The 14,084-nt window shown below is 42.8% G+C and overlaps 1 protein-coding gene across 5 annotated transcripts in view; it reads right to left on the bottom strand.

The window, feature by feature from the left end:
- Positions 1-14,084, bottom strand: part of LOC137340352 (sodium bicarbonate cotransporter 3-like) — a 220,172-nt gene that overhangs the window by 22,828 nt on the left and 183,260 nt on the right. For all 5 annotated transcript variants that reach the window (XM_068002800.1, XM_068002775.1, XM_068002786.1 and 2 more), the window contains 5 exons: positions 11,571-11,684; positions 9,681-9,842; positions 3,617-3,868; positions 3,203-3,271; positions 2,925-3,098 (listed from right to left, as the gene is read on the bottom strand). In XM_068002800.1, coding sequence (XP_067858901.1) covers positions 2,925-3,098; positions 3,203-3,271; positions 3,617-3,868; positions 9,681-9,842; positions 11,571-11,684 — 771 coding nt within the window. The remainder of the gene's footprint in view (positions 1-2,924; positions 3,099-3,202; positions 3,272-3,616; positions 3,869-9,680; positions 9,843-11,570; positions 11,685-14,084) is intronic.

Below are 14,084 nucleotides of genomic sequence, written 5' to 3'. Positions count from 1 at the left end.
TCTCCAAAAAGAAAATGTTTTCTTCCGCGTTTCCCCCTCTCCCACCATTATTGTAACATTTTCAGCCGGAGAATTTGCTAATGTCAATGCTGCTGTTGTCCTACAGGGAGAGCAGTTTTTCCCTCTTCTCTCCCTCCAATTGCTGAAAGGATTTCAGCAAGGGTGATCAGGCAGTGGAAACACTATGGGTAGAACCAAGGAACAACAAAGGACGCCAGACTACAGTTGGAATTATCTACAGACCTCCTGACAGTAGTGATTTTGTGGGGGGAAATGTATAAATACAGCGATGAGGACAGCAGCAAAATGTAGTTATAATGGGAGATTTTAATTTTCACATAGACTGGACTGGGAGAAACAGTACAGCTCAAGTAGTAACAACAACGATTTGAGAGAGTGTATTCGGAACACTTTTCTGGAACAATGGGGGTGAACTTGGATAACGCTGGCCTGCCGGCATGAAATGGGCACAAGGAACGATCCCTACACCTGAACAAGTAGGACTGAGGAACACTCGATATTGGTCTTTGGGCCTCATTTAAATTAGATCGGCGAGCTGCGGACACCTGCTGTGTGTCCCTGCCAGTAAAGCGGAGCATAATATGATTGAATCTGATATTAAGTTTCAGAGAGAGAGAGAGAGGGGAGAGCCACAAACCAAAGTAAACTGGACTAAACTGTTAATTCGAAACCTACAGACAAACATTGTGAAGTATTCAAAGAATGATTTGGTACAATAGAAAACCAGTACATATCCCCTAAAAGGCAAAAGCTGCACTTGTGTAGTTAAACAGCTATGGTCAACAAATAAGGCAGAAGACAGTATCAAGCTAAAAGAAATAGCTTACACAAATGCAAGGAAAACTAGAAATCCAGCAGACTGGGAGAGCTATAAAAAGCAATAACAGGATACAAAGAAAGTAATAAGAGGTGCAAAAAAAGGAATATGTAAAAATGCAAGGGATACCAAAGCTAACGGTAAAAGTTTTTATAAATATATTAAGATAAAGAGAGTAGCAGAGAAAATGTGGGTCCATTAAAGACAGATGCAGGTGAGACTATAATGAATAGTAAGAAAATGGCAGACTTATTAAATGATTACTTTGTAGTAGTTTTCACAGTAGAGGAAGACGACAAAATACAAAATGCCAGCGGAACAGGGAAACCTAAAAATAAGTCAAGGGAAAGAACTCAGTGAATTTAACATAAGTTTAACAAATTGGTAATGGAGAAAATAATGGGACTTAAGACAGACAAATCTCCAGACCTAATTGTTTCCATCCCAGGGTATTAAAAGAAACAGAAGAGTATCTATGGATGTTGTCTATATAGACCTCCAGAAGACATATAAGGTTCCACACAAAATATTAGAAATAAAAGCACATGGAATTGGAGGTAACTTTGTGACATGGGTTGGTAACAGGTTGGGAGGTATGATAGAGAAGGGAAAAAGGAAACTTTCTCTTGATTGGCAGGATGTCATAAGTAGTGGTCCCCAAGGATCTGTATTAGGGCCTCAGCTTTTACCATATCTATTAATGACTTAGATGAATGAATAGAAATATATATCCAAGTTTGCAGATGACACTAAGGTAGGAGGCATAGTAAATGGTGTGGATGGGGGCAGGAAGTTACAAAAGGGACAAAGACAGATTAAGTGAATGGACAAAACTGGCAGATGGAATTCAATGTGGGGAAGTGAGAGGTCATCCACTTTGGATCTGAGAAAGAGGGAACAGAACATTAACCATGAGAGATTAGGAACTGTGGTGGAGCAAGGATATTTAGGTGTCCATGTACACAAATCACTAAAAGCTAGTGCACAGATACAAAAACTAATCAAAAAGGCTAATTGAATGTTGGCCTTTATCTCAATGGTGTTGGAATACAAAAGTGAGGAAGTGATGCTTCAGTTGTATAGAGCCATGGTCAAACTCCATCTGGAGTACTGTGTTCAATTTTATGCACCGCACCTCTTGAAAGATATACTGACCTTGGAGGGGGTGCAGGGCAGAGTCACCAGAATGATACCGGGGCAAAAGGGTTAAATATGAACACTGATTAAATAAACTCGGTTTGTATTCCCGAGTTCAGAAGGTTGAGGGGTGATCTAACCGGAGTGTTTATGATAATGAAGGGATTCGATAAGCTAGATACAGGGAAACTATTTCCGCTGGTGGGGGAAATCCAGAACAAGGTGGTATAATCTTAAAATTAGAGCTAGACCATTTGGGAGTTAAATCAGGAAGCACTTTTTCATACAAAGGTACAAAGGAGACATCTGGAACTCTTTTCCCTCTCCCATCTCTCCCCACCCCCCACCCAAAGGACATGAATGCTTGGTCAATAGAAATTTTTCAAGACTGAGAGTGACAGATTTTTGTTAGGCAAGGTTATCAAGGGATATGGATCAACGGCGGGTAAATGGAGTTGAGGTACAGAGCAGCCATGATCTGACTGAATGGTGGAACAGGCTCGAGGGGCTGAATGGCCTATTCCTGTTTCTATGTTCCTAACCAGTGACTTGGTTAAAAGCTGTTTGAATACAGCTGAGTTCTCATTGTTGGCTGAGGCTGTGGATTCAAAATTTGCTGAAGATCACATTGCGGCTATGGGACTTTTTTTGTAAAAATGGATCCTCTACTATTGGTACCTATTGTTCGTAAACAGCCAATGTCAAGGTATAGACTCATTCTGATTAGGTCAAAGGCTGACAATACGATCATACCTTTTCACATCGTAGCTTGCCCATTTTGACAGAATACAGCAACACCAAAGTGCTACAAGTCATTCAAAATACACTGGGAGGTTCTACGTGTTAATCCTTAATGTAACGAGTTAAATAGCTTAAAAGTCAACTATAAATCTAAGCCTGGAGCATCTCTTTATAAAAATAATACAACACGAAAGACCAATAATCTCACCATCATGGGAAAGACAACCGCAGCAGCTGTAGCTTTAATGATCCAAAGGAGGACAAGGCAGGTAAGCTGAATAACTGTGAAGATATGGACTTTCCACAGTGGCACGTAGCGCAGGTAAATCAAGTCAGGCTGGTGTTTAGCAGGCATCCCAAATAACTTTATACGGTCAAAAAACTGGTGGAAAAATTAGTTCACTGTTAGTAAATGTATAATGTTCTTGGAAAAAAATAAGAAATTTGAAAGATTAATGTGACTTTATCATGCATGGTGACAAATACCTGAATCCCTTTCAAGGAAGAAACACCCATGTAAAGAAAGACACCATACAGCACTGGCATTGGGATGAACTGTAAATAAGAATGGTCAGTTATTAATTAGCTTTAATAGGCTAAGTTATACATTTTGTAAATTCTAAATTCCTCCACTGAACAGTGAATTTGCAGCTAAAACACAGCATACATTTTGGATTAGCACAGTATATTCGATAACTTAAAAGTTGCCCTATGTTCCAGAAATAATTTCCTGCTCTACAATAAACACACCCATCATCGGAATTTCAAATTCTTTCACTCATGAAAAATGACAGACCTTTAGTTATTTTTTTAACCTGAATCTGTGGTAGAGTTAATTCATTACACCAACTTAGAAAATGTTGCAAGATACCAACAAACATTCAGTACCTTCCATCTTACCTTTAGAATAGAAGTCATAAAAACAGACAATCCCATCAGGATGAATATCAGTAAGCCTGTGACTCTCTGCTCTCGGATACCTAGGAATTTGGGTTGTTCACCTGGTGCTGAACACTCTGATTCCACCTTCAGGCTATTGACGTGGCTTATAGAGAGGACAGTGGCAGCCACAAACCAGGGAAGACCCATAATTGAGCATACTCCCAGCATAATGGATACCATCAACAAATCAAGGTGATAACCACAGCCTTTCTGCAAAACAATGATCAGAATGTCAGCATACCATCTGTGTACACATCATGCCAAAATAAAGAAGGATGGTGCTTCCAAGTTTGTAAAGGGCCAGGCAGGCACTACACATACTTTATCAAAAATTTGAAATATCCTGAAATGACCCATTGGTACTTGCTGCTTGAATTAAGGAGCAAGCATGCCTTTCTTGGGAAGAAAACTGAGAGAATTAACACTTACTATTCTCCCAAATGAGGGAAATCTGCAATGGTGTCTACAGCTCGTAATGGGGCAAGAGCTACCCAAGGTGAGTCTGCATGCAAGAGAAAGCCCAGAACCAACGCCTCAATGTCAAGCTTATAAGGATGTCATTCCTAGCAACATGGGCTAATTCTAACGGATTAGAAAATACTCATATACAATCTCAGGAAGCCCTTTTTAAGTTAAGGTTATTTAGAGAAGTCATCAACAATAAGAGCTGTAAATAAAATACTGGTTTTCCATTAGCTTACAGAAAAATATCCACAAACATATTTGTGTCTTATACTGTGAAGACAGATACAAAATATTTGTCTAATGTCTCTGCCATTTTCTTATTCCCAATTATAATTTCTCCTGTCTGCCTCTAATGGACCCATGGACGACGAGTTCATGGAATGCATTCGAGATAATTTTCTAGAACAATATGTTGAGGAACCAACTAGGGAGGGGCTATTTTAGATCTAGTATTGTGTAATGAAACAGGGTTAATTAGTAATCTTAATGTTAAGGATCCTTTGAGGTAGAGTGATCATATGATAAAATTTCATACTGAGTTTGTGAGTGATGTAGTTATGTCCGAAAATAGTGTCTTAAATTTAAACAAAGCCAATTACACAGGTATGAAGGGGCGAGTTGGCCAAGGTAGATTGGGAAATTAGGTTAAATGGTAGGTAAAAAATGGCAAACATTTAAAGAAATAATTCGTAATTCTCAACAAATTCCCTTGAGGAAGAAAAACTCCACAGGAAAAGTGATCCAACTGTGGCTAACAGAAGTTAAGGATAATATTAGATTAAAAGAGGCTTTCAATGTTGCCAAAAAGAGTAGTAAGCCTGAGGACTGGGAGGGCTATAGAAATCAGCAAAGGATGACCAAGAAATTGATAAAAGAGGGAGAAAACTGAATATGAGAGTAAACTAGCAACAACAACTTGCAATTATATAGCACATTTATGATTAGGCAGAATCAACATGTTTTATGAAAGGGAAATATTTTTTTTTATTCGTTCATAGGATGTGGGCATTGCTGGCGAGGCCGGCATTTATTGCCCATCCCTAATTGCCCTCGAGAAGGTGGTGGTGAGCCGCCTTCTTGAACCGCTGCAGTCCGTGTGGTGACGGTTCTCCCACAGTGCTGTTAGGAAGGAAGTTCCAGGATTTTGACCCAGTGACGATGAAGGAACGGCGATATATTTCCAGGTCGGGATGGATTGTGAATTGGAGGGGAACGTGCAGGTGGTGTTGTTCCCATGTGCCTGCTGCCCTTGCCCTTCTAGGTGGTAGAGGTCGCGGGTTTTGGAGGTGCTGTCAAAGAAGCCTTGGCGAGTTGCTGCAGTGCATCCTGTGGATGGTGTACACTGCAGCCACTGTGTGCTGGTGGTGAAGGGAGTGAATGTTTAGGGTGGTGGATGGGGTGCCAATCAAGCGGGCTGCTTTGTCCTGGATGGTGTCGAGCTTCTTGAGTGTTGTTGGAGCTGCACTCATCCAAGCAAGTGGACAGTATTCCATCACACTCCTGACTTGTGCCTTGTAGATGGTGGAAAGGCTTTGGGGAGTCAGGAGGTGAGTCACTCGCCGCAGAATACCCAGCCTCTGACCTGCTCTTGTAGCCACAGTATTTATATGGCTGGTCCAGTTAAGTTTCTGGTCAATGGTGACCCCCCAGGATGTTGATGGTGGGGGATTCGGTGATGGTAATGCCGTTGAATGTCAAGGGGAGGTGGTTAGACTCTCTCTTGTTGGAGATGGTCATTGCCTAGCACTTATCTGGCATGAATGTTATTTGCCACTTCTGAACCCAAATCTGGATGTTGTCCAGGTCTTGCTGCATGCGGGCTCGGACTGCTTCATTATTTATATAGCAAGAAATATAAAAACAGATTGTAAGAGCTTCTAGAAATATGTAAAAAGGAAGAGATTTGCGAAAGTAAATGTGGGTCCCTTAGAGGCAGAGACAGGAGAAATTATAATGGGGAATAAGGAAATGGTAGAGAGATTAAACAAATATTTTGTATCTGTCTTCACAGTGCAAGACATGAAATAAAAATGGAAATAGTGGGGAACCAAAAGGGTCTAATAAGAGTGAGGAAATTAAAGTAATTAAGATTAGTAAAGAAAAAGTGCTGGAGAAATTAATGGGACTAAAAGCCAATAAATCCCCTGGACCCGATGGCCTACCTGCTCGGATTTTTCAAAAGAGGTGGCTGCAGAGATGGTGGACACATTGGTTTTGATCTTCCAGAATTCCCTAGATTCTAGAATGGTCCCAGTGGATTAGAAGGTAGCAAATGTAACCCCGCTATTCAAGAAAGGAGGGAGAGAGAAAACAGGGAACTATAGGCCAGTTAGCCTGACATCAATAGTAGGGAAAATGCTAGAATCTATTATTAAGGATGTGGTAACAGGGGACTTAGAAAATCATAATATGGTTAGCAGAGTCAACACGGTTTTATGAAAGGGAAATCGTGTTTGACAAATCTATTAAGAGTTATTTGAAGGTGTAACTAGCAGGGTAGATAAGGGGGAACCAGTGGATGTAGTATATTTGGAATTTCAAAAGGCATTTGATGAGGTGCCACAGAAGAGGTTGTTACACAAAATAAGGGCTCATGGGATTGGCTGTAATATATTAGCATAGATTGAGGCTTGGTTAACGGACAGAAAACAGAGTAGGAATAAACGGGTCCTATTTGGGTTGGCAGGTTGTAACTAGTGGGGTGCTGCAAGAATCAGTACTTGGGCCTCAGCTGTTTACAATTTATATCAATGACTTCGAAGAGGGGACCGAGTTTTTATTTTATTCGTTCATGGGATATGGGCATTGCTGGCAAGGCCAGCATTTATTGCCCATCCTTAATTGCCCTAGAGAAGGTGGTGGTGAGCCGCCTTCTTGAACTGCTGCAGTCCGTGTGGTGAAGGTTCTCCCACAGTGCTGTTAGGTAGGGAGTTCCAGATTTTGACCCAACGACGATGAAGGATCCAAGTCGGGATGGTGTGTGACTTGGAGGGGAACGTGCAGGTGGTGTTGTTCCCATGTGCCTGCTGCCCTTGTTCTTCTCGGTGGTAGAGGTTGCGGGTTTGGGAGGTGCTGTCGAAGAAGCCTTGGCGAGTTGCTGCAGTGCATCCTGTGGATGGTAAACAGCGCAGCCACGGTGCGCCAGTGGTGAAGGAAGTGAACGTTTAGGGTGGTGGATGGGGTGCCAATCAAGCGGGCTGCTTTGTCCTGGATGGTGTCGAGCTTCTTGAATGTTGTTGGAGCTGCACTCATCCAGGCAAGTGGAGAGTACTCCATCACACTCCTGACTTGTGCCTTGTAAATGGTGGAAAGGCTTTGGGGAGTCAGGAGGTGAGTCACTCGCTGCAGAATGCCCAGCCTCTGACCTGCTCTTGTAGCCACAGTATTTATGTGGTTGGTCAATGGTGACCCCCAGGATGTTGATGGTGGGGGATTCGGCAATGGTAATGTCGTTGAATATCAGGGGGAAATGGTTAGATTCTCTCTTGTTGGAGATGGTCGTTGCCTGGCACTTGTCTGGCGCAAATGTTACTTGCCACTTATCAGCCCATGCCTGGATGTTGTCCAGGTCTTGCTGCATGCGGGCATGGACTGCTTCATTATCTGAGGGGTTGCGAATGGATCTGAACACTGTGCAATCATCGGCGAACATCCCCATTTCTGACCTTATGATGGAGGGAAGGTCATTGATAAAGCAGCTGAAGATGGTTGGGCCTAGGACACTGTCCTGAGGAACTCCTGCAGCAATGCCCTGGGGCTGAGATGATTGGCCTCCAAAAACCACTACCATCTTCCTTTGTGCTAGGTATGACTCCTGCCACTGGAGAGTTTTCCCCCTGATTCCCATTGACTTTAATTTTACTGGGCTCCTTGGTGCCACACTGTAATATATCCAAGTTTGCTGACGATACAAAGCCAAGTAGGAAAGTAAGCCATGAGGAGGATGCAAAGAAGCTGCAAAAACATAAGGTGTCTTACTGCAATTATATAGGGCCTTGGTGAGACAACACCTGGAGTATTGTGTACAATTTTGGTCTCCTTACCTAAGAAAGGATACACTTGACATTGACAGAGTGCAACGAAGGTTCACCAGACTGATTCATGGGATGGCAGGATTGTTGAATAAGGAGAAATTGAGCAGATTAGGCATGTATTCTCTAGAGTTTAGAAGAATCAGAGGTGATCTCATTGAAACAAACAAGATTTTTTACAGGCTCGACACGTTAGATGCAGGGAGGACGTTTCGCCTGGCTGGGGAGTCTAGAACCAGGGGTCAGAGTCTCAGAATAAGGGGTAGGCCATTTAGGACTGAGATGAGGAGAAATTTCTTCAGAGGGTGGTGAATCTTTAGAATTCTCTACCCCAGAGGGCTGTGGAGGCTCAGTCATTGAATACATTCAAAACAGAGATCGATAGATTTCTAGATATTAAAGGCATCGAGGGATATGGGGATGGTGCAGGAAAATAGCGTTGAGGTAGAAGATCAGCCATGATCTTGCTGAATGGCGAAGCAGGCTAGAGGGGCCGGATGGCCTACTCCTGCTCCTATTTCTCATGTTCTTACATAGACAGGTTAAGCGAGTGGGCGGAAAGGTGGCAGATGGAGTATAATGTGTGGAGATGTGAAATTATCCACTTTGGTAGGAAGAGTAGAAAAACAGAATATTGTTTTTAAAAAGGTGAGACTAAGAAATTTTGGTAGTCAGAGGGATTTGGGTGTCCTTGTACTTGAATCATAAAGTTAACATGCAGGTACAGCAAGCAATTAGGAATGTAAATGGTATATTAGCCTTTATTGCAAGGGGGTTGGAGTATAAGAGTAAGGAGGTCTTGCTGCAATTATATAGGGCTCCGGTGAGACCACACCTGGAGTATTGTGTACAGTTTTGCTCTCCTTACCTAAGGAAGGATATACTTGCCTTAGACGGGATGCAACGAAGGTTCACTAAATTGATTCCTGGGATGAGAGAGTTGTCCTATGAGGAGAATTTCAGTAGAATGGGCCTATATTCTCTGGAGTTTAGAAGAATGAGAGGTGATCTCATTGAAATGTATAAAATTCTTAGAGGGCTTGACAGGATAGATGCTGAGAGGCTGTTTCCCCTGGCTGGAGAGTTTAGAACTAGGGGGCAGAGTCTCAAGATAAGGGTCAACCATTTAGGATTGAGATGAGGAAAACTTTCTTCATTCACAGGGTTTTGAATCTTTGGAATTCTGTACCCAGAGGGCTGTGAATGCTCAGTTGTTCAGTATTTTCAAGACTGAGATTGATAGATTTTTGGACACTAAAGGAATCAATTGATATGGGGATCGGGTGGGAAAGTGAAGTTGAGGTAGAAGATCAGCCAATTATCTTATCGAATGGCGGAGCAGGCTCGAGGGGCCGCATGGCCTACTCCTGCCCCTATTTCTTATGTAAACATACAAAGTAGTAATTTTTAAAGAAGGAAGAGGGAGGAAAATAAAACTGACTTTTCTTGCTCCCACCACCAAAGTTATCTATGTAAATATGGTTTATTTGATATTTTACTAATCTATACCTTAGCATTAAAAGTACCTTCAGTTTGTGCTCTTTTCTATTAATAATAACTGCAGTGATCTGTTGATCCATGAAAATAAGGATAGTGCAGAGACATGCTGGTACACAAGCAGCAAGCATTGTCCACCAAGGATTATGTCCAAGTGGGCCTATAAGCCAACCTCGGTCCTTTCGGGTAGGCTACATGCAAGGGAAAAACAAACTGTAGTTACTAAAATTGCAAAAATATTTGATAATAAAAAGGTTTATAGTGCAAGCCCATATACAAATAGTTCAGTTCACTTGAATGTATATGAAGCTGTCCTGATGAGAATGCATTAGTTCAAATAATTCTAAATCTACAAGATAACTTTTTAGCTGCCCTTTAACAGTTTAGCTCCTAGCTGTCAAAAACAAACAGCAAACAGAAGGTTCATTTTCAGTTCCGGTATTCCCGGGCCTTCTGCTTCATGCCACGTAAGAGGCGGCAAGAAGGGCCGAAACTGCAGGTAAGTGCCTTTGTGCAGAGATTGTGGGCCAGGAGGAGCAGCAGTGTTTCCCCCAGGGTCCAACAAGCCTACCTGCAGCAATCCCCCCACCAACCAACACAATCTCCGAACCACCACCCACCCCCAACCAGCCCACGAGCTCCGCTCCTCCCACCCCCACCTGTCAATTTGGCCGGCCTGTCTGGCGGGAAACCTACAGAAAAAAAATTAAAAGGCGTCCTTACGTCCGGGAAAACTGGGGGTTGCTGCAGGTAGGCTTGTTGGGCCTGGGGGAAGCACTCCCGCTCCTCCGGGCCCACAAGCTGTGCCACAAAGGCACTTACCTGCAGTTTCGGGCCTTTTCAGCTACTTCACATCACGAGAGAGAAGGCCCGAGAATCCCGGCCCCCAAGAGTTAAAAATAAAAAACCTATTAATATGGAGGCCCGCAGCCTCCTTAAAAGATTTCACTGACTGCCCTGCCTCCTGAGAGCGGGTTGGTCACCCGACCCTCGACCCACCTCCATTAAAACCAGAAGTGGGCAGGTTGGAGTTTTTACATTTTTAAAAATAATTTTTACCTTCCCACCCACCCCCAATCCACCCGTTCTTGGGGTTAAAATTTACCACCTGGTCTCCGATCTTCATTTTGAAGTTTAGGAGCGAAAGACAGTGTCTATTTTAACTCTAGTTATTTCAATACTGTATAACAACTGAAATTTTTCCAATTTGATGCAGGATCAAAACTTTCTTCACACCGTATTCTTTGTTTCAAACCTCTCCATAGCCATGTCCTAGCTGATTGCTGCAATCTTCTCCGGCCCGACATCACAGCATGCATCATCTGTTCTACTGTATTTCAACTAACAGCAGCAAAGCATTTAGAAAGCAAGGCCCTGGAATTATTTTCTTATACTTTTCCACCTTCCACTTCTTCCAAACCCTCTGCAAAATTTAATACTCAGATCATGCTTAATTTTTGTCCTACTTTTTCCTATCTATTTCCTGATACCCTTCTGCCTTGAGACATTTTGTCATGTCAAAGGCATGAAATGACATTGACCATTTATTCTGTTTTCGCCATGATGCAGTGATCACAATACTGCAATACAATAAAATGCTACAGTGAAACAATGATAGTTATTACAAATCAAATGATTTTATTTCCAATTTCTATTTTAATTATGCCAAATAAAAGTATTTAGATATCAGTATTCAAGAAAACAAATCTTCAAGAGTATTTAATAAATTAATATTGAAAATACAATGCTTAAAAATTCACAGGATATAAATTTTTTGAATCAATAGCAGCAATTTCTAAACTAAAGAGTGGCTTAAACAAACTATTGATAATTTATATAATTATAATTTAATTTATAATTATATAATTTAATATTAAAAAACAAAGTCTGTTAATAGTGAAGCAACACAAAACTCTTACCTCAAACCGGTCAGGTACCGTAAGCTTCGGCGAAGGGACTCCAACAAGAAAGTCAATCAATACCATAGTAAGTATGGTAAGAAACACAGCAAAATCACTGATGACGGCTCTCACCTACACTTTCAAAGAACAACATTTTCTAAATACAATGCTGCAATACAATATTTCAAATTTTCCTCTGCATTGCAATGCCGACCCAAACTTATGAATACCAGTAGTAAAAATTTGCCTAATTAGCATTAGTTTATTTTTCAATGATGGCAATAACTGCCAAATTAAAATATGCAAATATCAGCAGTAATAGAAGACAGATTTGTAGCAAGGTAATTCCTTTATTGTAGTCGGTACAGTGGCACAATATCAAACAATCCACTAAAGTCCTGCTCAAAGGATAAGAAACGCTGGCCTAGAAACATAATAGCACTGCGCCCGTTTTTCAGGCGCTGAACAGTCGCCTAAGCGTCCAATATGATGAGCAGGAAACGCACGCTCATTACGAGCCAGAGATGCGTCACCCGCCATTTTAGTATAAACAAAAAACTAGACGTCCAGGGCCTGGGCCTGAAACAGATGCAGCCCCCTTATTTGCATATGCAAAGGGTCTAACGCTTTGAGGCTCCTTCTGCAATATTGGTTTGCCCTGAGGCAGCCAATAGCAGCTGCATTCAGGAAAACCAGGTCTACATGCAGCCCAACAGGCAGTCCTTAAAGGGACTCCTTGTTTAACATTAGTGCTCTTTCTGACCCCACATTAAAACAGTGTGCTGCTGCCGGCCACCTCTTGCACCCCTTGCCGATCAGGACCTTTACGTCCACCCCTCACCGATCCCAGCCGTCACCACCCTCCCCGATCCTGGCCACCACTACTCTCCATCCCGATCGTCACCCTCTCCCAGTCCCCTTTAAGGATTTACCCGAGGCCCACTGCTGGCGACGCATCAGCCTGATCATCAAAGCCTCTTCTCCAGTGAGCTGCCTAAAGACGCCCATTAGATGTCCATAGATTGCCGGTTCGTGATAACGAGGCCCAAGGCCCAATATTAGGTGCACCGTGGGTCTATCCATTCAGGCACAGGGATTATTCCCTGCCCTCCCATTTTTGGATGCTAATTTTTCCCTCCACCGTCTTGTTTAAGAGATGGATCTTTTCTCTTCCTAATAAACTTTCCTCCACCCCTTCCAATTATAATCCACCATAGACTATCTATTAACAAAAAGACAAGAGGGCAACCTGATCTCAGGAGCATGATTTTTTTTTACTCTGAGCCAGGTACCCCACGCATCACAGATATTCATGTGGGGAACCCAGACGCAAATTGAGTGCGTTGCAATCCGCGATCGCAACTCAATTGAAGGGGAGCATTTGAGCTTCTGGGTTTCCCACGCGCCAGACAGCCAGGCTGGCTGCCGGTCTACGGTGAAAGGAGCTGCAAATCAGGGGGTGGGGGGGGCACGCGGGAGGGAGAGATCATCGGCACTACAAAAAAACCCAGAGAGGGTGGGGTGTTGACGACATCAGGGGGGGTCAGCCAGCATCGGAGATCAGGAGGTGGGGGCGATCACTGGGGTCCTTTCGGCTACGTAAGCTTGATGGGCCTGGATGAAGCACTCCACCTCATAGATCCGGCCCATCCCACTTGCTTTCACCGGACGTGAATCGGAAGCGATGGGAAACCCAAATAGGTACGGTTAAATTCATTAAAGTTTTACAATACACAAAATGTTATTAAGTACCTCAATGAGGTATATTGCCCTTTTAAATATCGGCTCGCCGGCTTTAAGTGGAGGCGAGACGTCCAGGTGTCTGCTGTCCATGTGCAGACAAACCTATCTGGGTTAAACCCAGAAGTGGGGGCGTTGGAGCCGGGATGCAGTCCCACTCCAAATAGCTACTATTTTGACTGCCCACCCGGCCCCAACCCACCCATTCTTGGAGGTTAAAATTAGGGGATTAAAATTAACCCCCGGGTGTCTACCGTTGTATGATTGACTGCTGGTACTCAAGTAGCACATAGCTACCATCATGCTTTTCCTCCCACCTTGTGGGGAAAATCCTAGTACCCATTGGGCACTTGAAGTTATATGGTTCCTTTTAAAAGTAAATATCATGGAAATAAAGTCAATCTAGCCTAATCTATGTTTTTGTAAAAAGAAAAATGTGGTAGAGTTGAGGGGTGAAGAAGCATTCAAGGGACAGGTAGGTCATTCCAGCAAAGAATCTTACAGTACAGAAGGAGGCCATTCAGCCCCTTGTGCCTGTGCCAGCTCTTTGAAAGAGTTGTCCAATTTCGTCCCACACCCCAGCTTTTTCTCCATAACCCTGCAAATTAGTCCTCTTCAAATACATGTCCAATTGCCCTTTGAAAGTTCCTATGGAATCTGCTTCCACCATCCTTTCAGGTAGTGCGTTCCACATCTCAACAACCCTCCGAAAAAATTTCTCCTCATTTCCCCTCTCATTCTTTTGCCAATTATTTTAAATCTATGACCTCTGGTTACCAACCCACTTGCCAG

Source organism: Heptranchias perlo, chromosome 2 (assembly GCF_035084215.1).
Source record: "Heptranchias perlo isolate sHepPer1 chromosome 2, sHepPer1.hap1, whole genome shotgun sequence".
NCBI classification, from domain to species: Eukaryota; Metazoa; Chordata; class Chondrichthyes; order Hexanchiformes; family Hexanchidae; genus Heptranchias; species Heptranchias perlo.
The sequence above is the reverse complement of the archived record's forward strand: the minus strand, read 5'-3'. Positions and strand labels throughout refer to the sequence as shown.